This window comes from Musa acuminata, chromosome BXJ1-6, assembly GCF_036884655.1.
Source record: "Musa acuminata AAA Group cultivar baxijiao chromosome BXJ1-6, Cavendish_Baxijiao_AAA, whole genome shotgun sequence".
NCBI lineage: Eukaryota > Viridiplantae > Streptophyta > Magnoliopsida > Zingiberales > Musaceae > Musa > Musa acuminata.
In genome coordinates this window covers 38,757,491-38,771,185 of record NC_088332.1, presented here as the reverse complement: position 1 = coordinate 38,771,185, position 13,695 = coordinate 38,757,491, and the positions used below count along the sequence as shown (strand labels likewise).

General features: G+C 40.2%; 2 protein-coding genes across 3 annotated transcripts; both read right to left on the bottom strand.

Annotated features, from left to right (window-relative positions):
* Nucleotides 1-645: 645 nt before the first annotated feature.
* Nucleotides 646-7,032, bottom strand: LOC135676874 (RGG repeats nuclear RNA binding protein A-like). The gene is made up of 6 exons (XM_065188538.1): nucleotides 6,660-7,032; nucleotides 6,008-6,425; nucleotides 5,756-5,900; nucleotides 1,344-1,502; nucleotides 1,178-1,240; nucleotides 646-1,092 (listed from the first exon to the last, which is right to left on the bottom strand). Exons 1-6 carry the CDS (start codon nucleotides 6,823-6,825, stop codon nucleotides 898-900), a joined length of 1,146 nt encoding a protein of 381 aa, XP_065044610.1. The 5' UTR covers nucleotides 6,826-7,032; the 3' UTR covers nucleotides 646-897.
* Nucleotides 7,033-7,571: 539 nt separating this feature from the next.
* On the bottom strand, nucleotides 7,572-13,214 carry LOC135676873 (probable LRR receptor-like serine/threonine-protein kinase At1g51880). 2 transcript variants are annotated; one of them, XM_065188537.1, is made up of 14 exons: nucleotides 13,048-13,214; nucleotides 12,829-12,958; nucleotides 10,946-11,501; nucleotides 10,380-10,867; nucleotides 10,156-10,294; nucleotides 9,969-10,040; nucleotides 9,815-9,886; nucleotides 9,660-9,740; nucleotides 9,355-9,506; nucleotides 9,064-9,278; nucleotides 8,872-8,998; nucleotides 8,663-8,728; nucleotides 8,345-8,534; nucleotides 7,572-8,254 (listed from the first exon to the last, which is right to left on the bottom strand). In XM_065188537.1, exons 2-14 carry the CDS (start codon nucleotides 12,956-12,958, stop codon nucleotides 7,804-7,806), a joined length of 2,739 nt encoding a protein of 912 aa, XP_065044609.1. In that variant the 5' UTR covers nucleotides 13,048-13,214; the 3' UTR covers nucleotides 7,572-7,803. The 2 variants fall into 2 exon arrangements, with proteins under 2 accessions (XP_065044609.1, XP_065044608.1); XM_065188536.1 differs by lacking the exon at nucleotides 13,048-13,214 and having other exon boundaries at nucleotides 12,829-13,003.
* Between the last annotated feature and the right edge of the window lie 481 nt (nucleotides 13,215-13,695).

Below are 13,695 nucleotides of genomic sequence, written 5' to 3'. Positions count from 1 at the left end.
AGAGATTCTTGTTCTACCTTTGGTTGCGAGCTAAATCCTTAGATGAGGTCGGTGGCTTGGAGAGAGAGAGAGAGAGAGAGAGAGAGACGATGAAGGAGGCTCCTTTATTTTTTTTCTCTTTATATATATATATATATATAGAGAGAGAGAGAGAGAGAAACAGGCTAGATAGAGGATGTTCCTTTGCAATTGTACTGTCTACTTGTGGAGTAATTAGGATAGAATAAGTAAGCTCTTTCTCCCTCTTCATCTTGTGGTTATCATTGAATTAGGTTCTTGATAGACAGATCAACACTTCATATCTATCTGGTAACCTATCAGAAAATGATCCAACTCAAACTCCATGAACATGACATGTTCTTTGTGGATAATCTACCTGATTTCCCCGTGCATTGGTCTCTGCTAAAACTACTAAAGCGTAGTAGTTGGGGAGAGCTGCTTGATGGCATAATCTAATTTCGGACTGCATTTATCAACAATCTATAACATGTTTAATGACAATCGATCTATCCGTCGGCTAGCAATTACAGCGGTAAACAAAATCTTAAATACAAGTTTGACAAAAGTCAGTAGCACAACACATCTTCAAACAAGCGTTATAGTGAAGGCAAAGCAAGCAGCCTTTATCTAAAACACAATTCAGCATGCCAAAGAAAACGATTGCAGCAACTCTTAGAAGTTAAATTTAGGCACAAAATAAGATCAAAATTGAAAGGAACAACACAGCATGTGGGCGCAGACGCAATTGGAGGATGCTGTTGACAAGGCAGTTCCAGTATACATAGTTGAATAGTCTAATAAAGAACCTGTTATTTCGCTGGTGTGCCAACTCGTAAGAGTAAGAACTGAAGAATCAGAAGCTGGCACGATTTAGGCACGATTTGATCAGGCTGATCTCTACTTCCCACCAAGTGTGGGAAACTGTCCAGGATCTTCGATCGATGGGGCAGCAGCCATGAAACTTGAGACCCCGCTGCCGTAAGAGCCTCTGAATGGACCATGGTCACCTCTCCCCCTGCCACGTCCACGGCCACTTGGACCATAATATCTTCCTCCTTCAGCTGGCTTCAGGAACTCATTGATGCTCAATGACTAAGAGAAAGAAACCTCAGTCAATCAAGAAAAAGGCGAATAAAAAATCTTAAACAGATGGATATGAGATAAAACGAATGCTAACTTTTTTGCTTCGTTCATCGCGATCAATGTTTTCCTTCTTTTTCCCTGAATCCTTGTCAGAACCCTGCAAAGACAATGTAACAGTGAAAGCATAGTGAGAAATACAAAAATGATGTTGCAGATCGATAGCAATAGAAACAAACGTATGAAACAAAAAAAACACATACCAACTTAACAAAGATAGGGTCATTTTCTTTTTTTGTAGACAGTTGCTGCATAGACTGCAACTCCTTGTCAATTTCGACCTTTCTCTCCTCAGACTTCATTGCAAGTAAGGCCTTTCGCTTCTCTTCCTTAATCTTTTCATATTCTTCCAGAGTCATCTCCTAGGCAGATGTGTTGCGCATCAGAATGTATAACTATTAATTTACTGTAAAGAGACCTTCTAAAATTATTTTCAGCAAAAAAATACTTGCAGGTTTCAACATAGCTCCCACTTATCATGATTTTTAATCTAGATAGTGCACAAGGGTGTCTTACAAGAAAACAGCATGTCACACAATATATATAGTATTCTTAGTCAACATGTCATTAGAATTATTATATAATTAGGTTAAATTATGGCAAACATGAAGTGGAATAGACACTGATAACAAGGAATAACAAGGAAGACAAATCAATTCCTTCATGCACGTAGAAAGTCAAAAAAACAGAGAAAAAGAGAGTAATGAAAAGCTTTGTATGGCAACTTGGTGAATTGAAGCATGAAAAAGAGAGCGTGTCAAAACCTTGATTCTGCCACAAAAGGGATAGCTCTAGGCTGGGTGAAATAGCATACTTGAATACAAATTGGTTCGAATTTCTCTGCACCATGCAAGACCATTTGGATCGGCCTTCCTCTTAAAGACTACTGCCAATTTCAGTCCCTCCTTACATGCAACAACATTAGTTTCTTGTTCAATAATGTCCAATAATTTTAAGGAAGGGGCCCAGGCAAAAAATATGTTTCTGCATACAAAGTAATGCAGCAGCACCAAACACAAACAAGCAGGGAAAAAACTGCTTTCGAGTGAGCAATCTACAAGTTACTTCAGAAAGCCACATGAACCAACTTGAATCTGGATCAAGTTGTCTCCAATTTTCTAACCCACCGAAAAAAAAAAAAACTAGTGGAACATGCAAAAGATCTCCAAGTACAGTCCTATACTTATTTACTGACCGACATAAATTAGTGAATAACTTCAAGTTCAAAAGCATGTTAAGGCCATTATAGTTCACCATTTCAGCTAAAAAAACAATATTTTCAGAAGATAAACCATCATATAGCATCTTCACTAAGAAAAAGAATCAATGACCAAAATTTTCTTATTTTGCAAAATTGCTTTATATTTGGAGCACAGCAGCCAGGTTATAAAATGCAGAACCAAATGGGCACCAAGAAAGAAGGCAATGCCATGTAGGGAATACATAAATGAACTACGAAGACTGGATCTTAATTTATAATAAGACTTTGGTGTTATCTAGGTAAACCATGAAGTTCAATATCAGGAGGAATTTGAGAGAATGAGCAACAGTTCATTCTATATAATAGTTAAACCGTGAAGTTCAATATAATAAGACTTTGGTGTTATCCTGCAGCTTCGTTCGTTCGCCGCTGCAGCTTTGTCCGTTAGCCACAGTAGCTTCATCTGTTGCCCTATCCTTCCTCAACCTTTCTCTACAACTACCAAGTACTTCTCTTCTCAATTCCCTCTTTAGAACTATTTAGCACTAGTTATAACTGTTTAGCACCATATTGATCCATTCTTTAGAACTGTTTATCACTGGTTAAAAGCCAACCTGTTTAGCATAGGTCTACTCGGTTGCACCTTCTTGTTCATGTTCTAACACTGTTAGGAGTTCTAAGTTTACCTAGGTAGGAACATCACGTTGATATGAAAACACTGCTTAGAACATTAGTATATATTATTTTTAATGTTTAATATTCGGGAGTGTCTCACTTTGCTAGGTGCCTGCCTAGTGCCTTGGGCATTTTGAGACCTTGGCACCTAGTGCTTTTAAAAACACTGAGCTAAAGCTAGAAAAAGTAAGACACTGATGTTCTTATGTATGAATATAGAGGAAAGAAATCACTCTTTCACGTGGATCATGCATGCATGAAACCCCAAAACATGTGTGTTATATATCCACAACAGATATATAACTTTATGGACCTAACATATGAGACATCATGAATTTCAAACTTCCAATCTTGTTAAAAAAACTCAATTGTATACATTTATACAAAGAAGTCCGTGCTTTAAATAAACCTCTCTTGGCGGAGAAAGTGAAATCCATCATATAGGCAACGTAATGTGAAATTTTCCACCATGACATGAACAACCAGTGTAGATGGAAAACAACAAAGTTCCTTTTGTTAGGATGTTAACTATATAGATATGAAATGACCAATGTTCCATAACAGTTACTAGTTCACTAGGATAAATATTTGTTTCTAATTAGGTAATTTTTTGGGGTTCTTTATAGAGATCCATTTGTCATCAGTAAAATTTGAATCTTATACTACCACTAGTTTTCTCCAACAGAGGTAGCAACACAAGGACCCATTCAGCAAACCCAAAAATAGGACTCAAATGAGACTGTTAGCCTAGATCTCAAATCTCAATACATAAAAAAGATCCACTAAGAATCATTCATTACATGCAACTCCTCAAATTGTAGTAGTAATAAAAGGATATCAGACCCACAGGAAATCAACTTATTCATGTTAATCTAGTCCATAAAGGCCCTCAAGAACACAATTTAACAACTTTTACTTGTCTTCTTGAATCTGTTTATTTTCATTTATGAACTTTCATTGGTTGGGCCAACTAAACTATAACAATAGAACTTGCACACTTGGACTCTATGAAACTATAATTTACCAACAACGCACAAGTATAAAACTGACAGTTGAGTCATTCTGATAAACGTTCCAGAAGGATGGACACAGGAAGTAATCTATTGAATCTCTCTAGCTTGACACAAACTAACATCATATTTGTTTAGACACAAATTATCTATTGATCACTGTAAATTTCCTTTTTCTTTAAAGAAAAAGTAAAAACACCTTGACCAAATGTGGGAGATAAAGATGATCTGCTACAACTAAACCAGATGATCATTCAACATGATACTAGATGATCGGAAACTCGAAGTTACATAATCATTATTGAAGGAAATACTTGTTGAATGGTTTTTCGAAATGTTTGCTAATTAGGAAAGATAAAAAGTGTCATCAAGATGAGAATAATAACATGATGTTAGGGTTGTTAGAAAGGATATCAAAAGAAAAACTAACACTCATGAACAAAGATATAGTTTTGATCAACTGGCCATTTCGCCCACACTAGTATGAAACGAGCGACATGTACTGGTCCAAGCACTAACCAGTACATGGACCCACCCTAGTCTGGTCCACCATATAAAAGGGTAGCGTTTCCCACTTCTCACGCAAGCACCGCCTCCGCAGGGCGCGCAAACATTGCCTGCATAGTGTTTCCCACTTCTCACGCAAGAACCACCTCCGCAGGGCTCGCAAACATTGACTGTCTTTCCCGCTTTTCACACAGGCGCCGCCTCCACAAGGCTCACAAAACATTGCCTCTGATGCTGCGATCAATGGCAACCTCCGCTTGCCGTGACTTCACTGCACCACCACGTCTCAGGTAAGGTCTCTTCTCCTCTTCCTTCTTCCTCCTTCCTTCTTCCTCCTCCGCCGCTTCCTCTTCTTCCCTCTTTCTTCCTCCCTCATCCATCCCCTCCTCTTCTCCCTTTTTTTCTTCCTCTCCGAAAGACCAATAAACAAAAGTGTTGAGGTTTCATATTGCAGCATGTGTTGGTACATAGGTCATGTCGTGCCGACCGAAACGCCAGCTCAGACCAATAAGGCAAACCTTGGTTTTGACAAAGATAAATGAGGGAAAAACATCGCAAATAGTGTGAACATGCCTAGAAGAAATCTATGGACATGCCAATTACATACAATGACTTGATTAGGACTAGCAGTGCGAAAAGAGGTGGAGAGAAGACTAAATAGTTTTATTAGAGACAACAAAAGTAGATTTGCTTACTCTACTTTGGTAAATGATTCTATCCTATGCAAAGGTCACTTGTGTAAAAAAATATCTACATAGCTGCCCCAAATAGTTGGGACATTATAGTTGTTGTTGTTGTTGCTCGATTGCAATGTCACTATGAAGATTAATAAAAAAAAGTTTAAATATGAAAACAATTAAAAAACAGCTGCCCTTCTATATACGAGTGCATCTAGCTAGTAGCAGCTCTGCCACACATGGTAAAGAAAATTAAACTGCAGAGATACCAGAACTATGTTGTAGCTTAACAAATAATTAACCGAAGTTTAAACACTTTCTGTGTCTTGCTGTCTTTTATATTATAATTTTTTGAAAGTGGCCACGAATTCATGAAAAACTTATTACATCCAAAAGCCAACAATGAAAACATGTAAAGAGAAAAGTTTGAAAACATGATAGTTTGAAAAGATTCATAGCGTCAGTAATTATAAATGTTATTTTTCAGCCATGATATCATTAGAGCAGCAGCTAACGCTATAGGATGTAAGTAGAGAATAACACACCTTATCCTCTTCCTTTTCTTCTGACTCATTAATTGCACCCTCCTTGTTATCCTTGATCTCTTCAGATAATGGTGACTTTTCCTGTTCTTGCTGCTTCTCGGTTGCAAGCTTATTATCATCAGAGTTTAGGATCTCATCCTTTTCCCTGTCCAAGAAAGTGTCTAACAAATAAGAACAAAGCTAAGTAATGAAAGCCATCAATAAAATTTCAACTAAATGGTTTCATTATTAAATAGAAAAAAAAACCTTAACTGTATATGCGTCTCATCAGCTACACTTCCCCAATTACCACGACCTGCGCCCTGGCGTTTCATCTCATAGCCACGACCAGTGCCGCTCCGGCGCTCGTACGACCTACGTGGGGGCCATTCGGAATCAACTCCAGATTCGTCGTTACCATAGCCACCACGGCCCGCATATCCACCACGACGGCCACCACTGAATGGCTGACGCGGCGGACGTTCCCTCTCTTGAGGCCTATCAGCATCACCATCTTCACCTCCACCACCACCAGCACCACCATAGCCCCTGGAGAATCCATTGTCATTTCCAAAGTCGCGATTTGGGCCCATTCCACCACTTCGTCCACCTCTTCCACGTCCAGGCCCTCCACGGCCAGCCCCACCACGTGCTGGCGCAGCATTGTTCCTCGTTTCTCTTGCCTCCCTCACTATATTACCGATATTCCCGAACCAGAGAACAGAGAAAACAAGAAAAGAATAAAAGAAGTAAAATATCGAACCACAAAAAGAAAACTCATCTGCGACTGAAACCTAACATAGACTCAGAAGCTTGAATTAGACATTAAATAGACAATATCCAAGATTTGAAGGGAAGACATCGCAAAGATCAATCTTTTTTAAGAGCATCGCTACGAATCAACCCATATCTGTTTGGAACCAACCAGCTTGAGCAGGAGGAACTGGCTTAGTGGGGAGCCTCGCCGTTGCCGGGCTAGCGGCAGCAGCGGGCTTCTTGACCACCATCTTCCGCACTTGAGCGGCGATGAGCTGCGACGGGTCATCGTTGTCATCGTCTCCCAGGAGATCGAAGGGGTTCGCCGTGGCCATCTCCACAGAGGGTCGTCTCAAGGGCCCGCCTCAGAACGGCAGCAGGAAAATCTTGCGACTAGAACAACCGTCTTCGCGACGCGATCGCCATGGGGAAAGAAGTAGAAGAATCGGGGTCGAGTAGCCTCAAAGGGGAGCAAAAAGCGAGGGTTTTGAGCGCGCGGAGGAAAGAAATAGGCGAAGCAAAACCCTAGCCGCACCCCTCCGCCACGGGCTCGCATACAGAAAACCTAATCCCTTCGCCGCCACCCTCCAATCAGGAGACGAAATGACGAAACTCTTCAATACAACAAGTTCAATTTACGGAACTTCGAACGTTTCCCATGACACCGACGTGGGTAATCTCGTCATACGAGAGACCATACCGCGTTCTCCGAGACACGTGGTCGAAATTCCAGCATGATGATGATAAGATCGAGCGGAGCAGATCGACCTGCAGTCTACTTGGATTCATCAGAATGGTAATGACGCATAAACCTCTTTGTGCGACTTAAGCACATGCGGCAACGAACTTATATGTGAATTATGGAAAAAGAATTATCTTTTAATAAAGGATTTGACGTGCACTTAGTGAGGACATTCTATCTGAAATCAAGTTCAAGCAAAGATTTGACCCTAATCGTATGCACACATATCACGTAAAACCATATATAAAACGAGTATTCTTCAATGATATTACAGAGATGTTACAGTGTTCAATGTTCAATGTTCTTATTATTCAGATAGATGATGACTTATTCCAGACGTAAAAGACTGACGCCCAAGTATAATATTGGAACTTCTCATTGTCGCAATGCAATATGCTTTCAATCCTAGCCTTCGAAGAGGCATGGGAAAGGAAACAAATAGTGGACTGCTGACATCAGAATCAACATCATAATATACAACACACAGGAATCCAAACAATTTTAAGCTTTTACTGAAGCATGTAAACTGCGACGGAGACTGGGAGCAGACATGATAGAAGTCACATCAAGTTCATCTTGCTGATGGACCATCTTTGTCTGATATGCTTGCACATTCGATCTCAAACGGACTGATCCGGTGCATCTCACCATGTTCTTTAAGTAGTTTCAGAGTGTTTTTGTGTTCGAGTTGGGTCTCATCAAGATTACTCTGCAGTGCCAACCTCTCTTTCAGCTGCATCACCACCTCCGTCATCGTCGGCCTCTTGGTGGAGGATTGCATGGCACAGTTGAGAGCTACGTAGGCAATCTTCCAAGCACAATTCACATCATACTCACCTTGCAGGCTTTTGTCGACGACGTCCTCTACGTTCCCTTTCGCAAGCCTTTCGTAAACCCATTCAACTATGTGAATCTTTTCTGAACCAATTAGTGTGGGAGGTTGGCCTGTGATCAGTTCCAGGAGAACCACCCCAAAGCTGTACACATCACTCTTCTCGCTGAGTTGGTTCTTCACGTAGTACCTTGAAAGTCACAGAATATGAAATGCCATTGATCTTATGCTCTTAACTTGGTCGTATAAGAAGATTGCAGGAATGGAAGACATGACATACTCTGGATCAAGGTATCCCGGGGTGCCGACGACCTTGGTTGATACATGGCTGCGCTCATCATTTTCAAAAGCCTTGGACAGTCCAAAATCTGATATCTTCGCCTCTAATCTTTCGTTCAAGAGGATGTTTGAAGTCTTGACATCTCTATGGATCAGTGAAGGCTTGCATCCGGTGTGCAAATACTCCAGCCCTACACATCATTCGAATCCATGAATGCATAATGAAAGCAAATAAACATCTCTCTCTCTCTCTCTCTCTCTCTCTCTCTGTGCGCGTGCATGTTAAAGAATGTGCAGAGAATACTTATTTGATTCAAACCTTGTGAAGCTTCAAGAGCAATTCGGAGTCGCTGTTCCCAACTCAAAGGTCTATCGCCGCGAGACTCTGCTAAAACGACACGACGAGTTGTCAGTGATTCCACTGAAAGATCAATCCAATTGTTTTGTTTGCTGAGTTGATGAGGATGTGTGTACAAACAGAGTAGTAATGTGGCATAAAGTGGAGAGTGTAGGTACTCTAGGTAGAACCTCTAAGATGCTCTTTGAGAGTTCCCTGAGACATGTACTCGTAGACCAACGCCAGGTGCTCTCCATCAATACTGTAGCCGATCATAGAAACCAGATTCCTGTGATGCACCCTCGACAAATGCTGGGCCTGCAACGCAATGGGATCAACATGACGCCGAGCATGATCGAAGCTGGAAGGCGACAGATTACTACCTCGGTGACAAACTCTTCTGATGATGTGTGAGACAGCATCTTCACAGCGACTTCAATGCCGTTCTCCAGTTGGCCATAGTAGACAGTCCCAAACCCTCCGTTCCCTAGAACTCTGTCGAAGTTCTTCGTGATCTTCTTCAGCTCCGTGTACGTGAATCGTCGATTGTCGATCTGGAACGCGTATTCTTTCGACCCCTTCATGTGTCTACCTCTGGCTGTAGATTTCAAGAAGATACATACATACCATTAAACACAAATCACGGCGTTGAATGTGCACGAAGAAGAGACTACCTTGTTGCTTTCTCAGGATGCAGAGGACTACCAGCATCAGCAACAAGGCGACAGGAATTACGCAGGATATAACAATAATAGTTGGTGAAGTTTTCTTCGGCTTTGCTTCGCATGAAGTGGCATTGAAACAAACATTCCTATTGCCCTCGATTCTACCATTTGAAGGATTTCAAGGTCAATTAATAGCTTTGGAGAAAAATGGTGATGAATTGCAATGAGTAATGATTTAATTTATGTTTTATCTTGGCGTTGAATTATAAGGCATAAAACAGAGAGAAATGGGAGGTTTCGAGAAGGAAATAAACCTTAAAGTAAGTGATCCATTCTGTGATTTTGTAAGGAGAGAAGAAGGTACTAATCCACTCAGTTCATTGTTTGCCAAATCTCTGCAAGTAGCTTCTTGAAGTTAAGCCTCAATAGTTTCAGCAAAGGAATCATAGAAGTCATTAGGAATACTTACAGGTACTTCAGCGATGGCAGATATGCTAGAAATGCCGGTATTGACCCTGTCAAGTAATTGTAAGACAAATCCCTGCACAATTGACATCAGATTATATATATTGCCAAGATCACACTAAGAAGTTGATATCACCTACTCCAGAAGAAGTACTCACAAGTATTGGATTTCACTGAGGTTGGCAAAAGAAGTTGATATTTCGCCGGTCAAAGCACCGTGCGAAAGATTTCTGCAGAACATGTGAAACCCGTTACTGTGTTCATCCATATTCCTTTTGCTTCCTAAAATCCATGTTTTCTTTTGTTTAATTGCTGCATTATCTTCATGTTAAATTACAAACTCACATTGCAGTGATCCTTGAAACTCCAGCTACATCAACAGTACAATTCAATCCATCCCAAGCATAAGCTTTTGGCATGCATGGATCGCCCATCCAATTCCTCTTCACAGCATACGTTCCTTTGATTTCCACCATTGCATCAACTGATTGAACAACATGAAAGAACGAAACAAACATAAGATACTAACAACATAAAGAAGCAATGGATGACATTTATGTCACCGTTACCATTTCTGCTATCTGATGGCACAATCGTGTTCTGCATTGCAGAAAACACCTCCACTGCGTTGAGGATAGGTGGAAGGGTGGAATCGCTTGTGGAAACAAGGGAGATGTTGTAGTGAGTAGGTGCTGAAGTAGGGTTTGTGCTGTATACAGCGCTGGAAGAAAGGTAGTCCGGGGTGACGGGTTTGGCATCATTCAGCAAGGTTCCTCCGAGGTAGACGAAGAACTGCCTCGATTCATTCTGGAGCAGTGGCTTCAGCTCAGAGAAGTGTAGGACTGCGTAGTATTCATCGAGGCCCCCGGGTTCTGTTGCCAAACTGAGTTCCAGTTTGTTGGATTTCACAGGGACAACTGCAGTCTCCATGACGACATTAGGTGCCTCAAAGTGATCATCCACTGGATTTTCGACTGTGAGATCAGTTAATGTCTTTGTCAAAGAGGTTGTGTCGTCAAATGGATTCCAGATGCGATCATGGGGATCGGAACGAAACCTGTTATGTTATCAGGCGAAAAGAAAGATCAATCTCAAATGGATCAATAGCTATGCTGATGGATCTCATGTTACTGACCTCACGTAATCACCTAACCGCCCCATGTCAAACCGCGACGAGAGAATTAGACTGAGAGATGCGTTCACGACTGGATAAAGAGTGCGGTTGAGCGGTCTGAGCTCCAGCGAAGAGATGAAGGGAGTTCCACGGCCAGTGTTCACAAGGCAAACTGATATCAGATCGGTTGTGGCTTCCATGATAGTTTCTGTGTAATACCTCCTCGATCTGTTGGTCACAGTCATCGTCTTCCAAAAGTTGACGTCAAGATGGAGATCAAACTGAACAGAAGAACTGTTTTTGGAATCATAGTTGCCATAAAAGAATGATGCCCTGATGAGATACTTAAGCCGTGGGGTCATTGATTTGAAGGTGTAGCAGTTCCGAGCTCCACTAGGGAAGCTTCTCACGGTGAGGAATCGCTGGGGGAGCGTTACTGATGCGTATACTAAGGTTATGTTATGAGTCTCGCCACTGTCTGTGTAAGGAGCATCAGAGACGTATGTTATACCGGAAAATGGGCCCACGTAATATGCTTGAGCATCACGTCCATATCCACAATCAAGGCTAATAAAACCTGGGAAGACATGTATGAAATGTTTGAGTAGAGAAGAGGCCGTAGAAAGAAGAAAAGGCATGAGAGTATTTGACACAGTTTACAACAACAATATACATCCAACTGACCAATCATGAGCATCTATATGTTCATTGAAATATGTATATTATATTATGATACCGAAATATAAAATATGAAATATGAAATATGTGTTTCCTCTAAGAGTGAATAAGAATATATGGATACATTCAGCTCAGTTGTAAAATCAATCATTATTTAAATTGTTTTCACGATTGCTATTTTATTTCTTGTGGTTGATGGTTGAGACAAGTAGATATCAATATCTTAAATAAGGGGTGATCACAATCAATCAGCCTCTTAGGAATGAAACCAATAGGTCAATGATTGTAGAGGAATTATTTTCCTAGATGGTGTGAAGACAATAAAAATAATAATAATAATATGATAGTAGAGGGATTATTTTCCTTGATAGTACAAACATAATTATTTGAAGATTATTTTTTTATACCTATGCTACAGGGTGAAACTGTTCCTTCTATCAATTTTTTTGATAATAAAATCAACAGACCAATGATATTTTTATTAAATCTATGATCACTGAATCTTTTGAACTATGATACTACTTTGTTGAGAAAAGAGAAAAAACTTTGAAATCAGATAAATTTTAAGTAAATATCAAAAAGATAATATAATATTAATGTGGTTCGATAATTCCCTGTTTATACCCACAAAGAAGATCAAATTCTTTACTATATAACAAAATCCAATATACAAAATTATTTTCTCTTGATTTAACCCAAAACCCAGATATACTTTCTCATATAAACTCCAAATAACTCTTTTTTCAATCCACTAGAAAAACTTGGATCATCTAAAGTATCTTTGTTTGTGTCTCTCCCTATCATTAGAACATTAAAACTTATGATCTATTCATAGGAATAAATCTTAATTATTTAAGGATTATTCTTCTTATTACTTGGATCCTTAATACTCCAAAATATAATTAAAACTTCTAAGATAATGACCAACCGTAACACTCCACACATCAACCCAACAAAGGAAAATTTTATTAGATCGATGTATGAAAGGGCCTCTCGTGGATGATATTAGTTACAAATCCTATTTCTGTTGACCATGCTAATATTCTCCTCTAACTCATGTGGATGATCTATGTTTCCTCGGACAGTCAGATCCTGTTTCACTACTGATATCTACAGGAAGATGTCTTATTTGTACAGTTCCTGTAAACATTTGCATGGAGAAAACCTACATTCAAAGAACATGGTCTGGAAAGAAGGTAAAGGGGAAGCAAGATAGAATTACTTACCGAGACCGTCCGTAAACTGACCTCCAACCTGAACAGCGACCACGGAGAACAGAAGAAGAAGAATCGAGCATGGGATGACGGCCATGTTCCTCGAGCTGAAGCATCTCCTTCTCCTGGCCAGTTTCTGCATCTGGTGGAAGGTTTTGGGAGGCAAATGGATCAGTCAAACATACACAACGATGTCCAAGTTATCAAATACTAGGGGCCATGGCATCCCACCAACTAATGACTCTGCAGTAATCATGTCACATCGCAAATCTGGATCCCAGTTGAAGGCATTTTACTGCAGCGACTCGTCATAGGAGAGCCTAATAAGCTCTTATGAGATACTAAAAGCCGAAGACTCGAATCACCTTTCTTTTATTTTCTTTTCTGTATCAGCTACTTCTCTTTCTTTCTTTCTTTCCCCCGTACTGTGACGATTCCGCAGGAAAATATACGATTATAATGGTGGCTTTTGAATTTGTACGTTAAGTGGGTGGCAAGTATCATTCAGACTTTAAGAGTAAGGTTGGGTTGGCTGACTTTTCATGACCGGCGTCATGAGCTCGATGAGACCCCGTCGTCAGTAAGCTTTATGGGTTGCAATCTAGTCAACATCACGCTTTAGAACGAGGAAGAGATTATGGCTGCCAACTCAAAGTAGTTAACTACTGACAGCCGGTATTAAAACAACAGTAACATGCACAGATTGAAAAGAAAATATGGTTTCTTATTTGTTGTTGTTGTTGAAAAGTTCCTCCATGTATTTAGTTTTTCTAAATCTTATAGTTGCAGTAAGATATTCAACATCTATACATGGGAAAAGATGAAGCTGATACATACGATGAGAACTGCATCCAAATCGAGCGCTCAATCTATTGACTC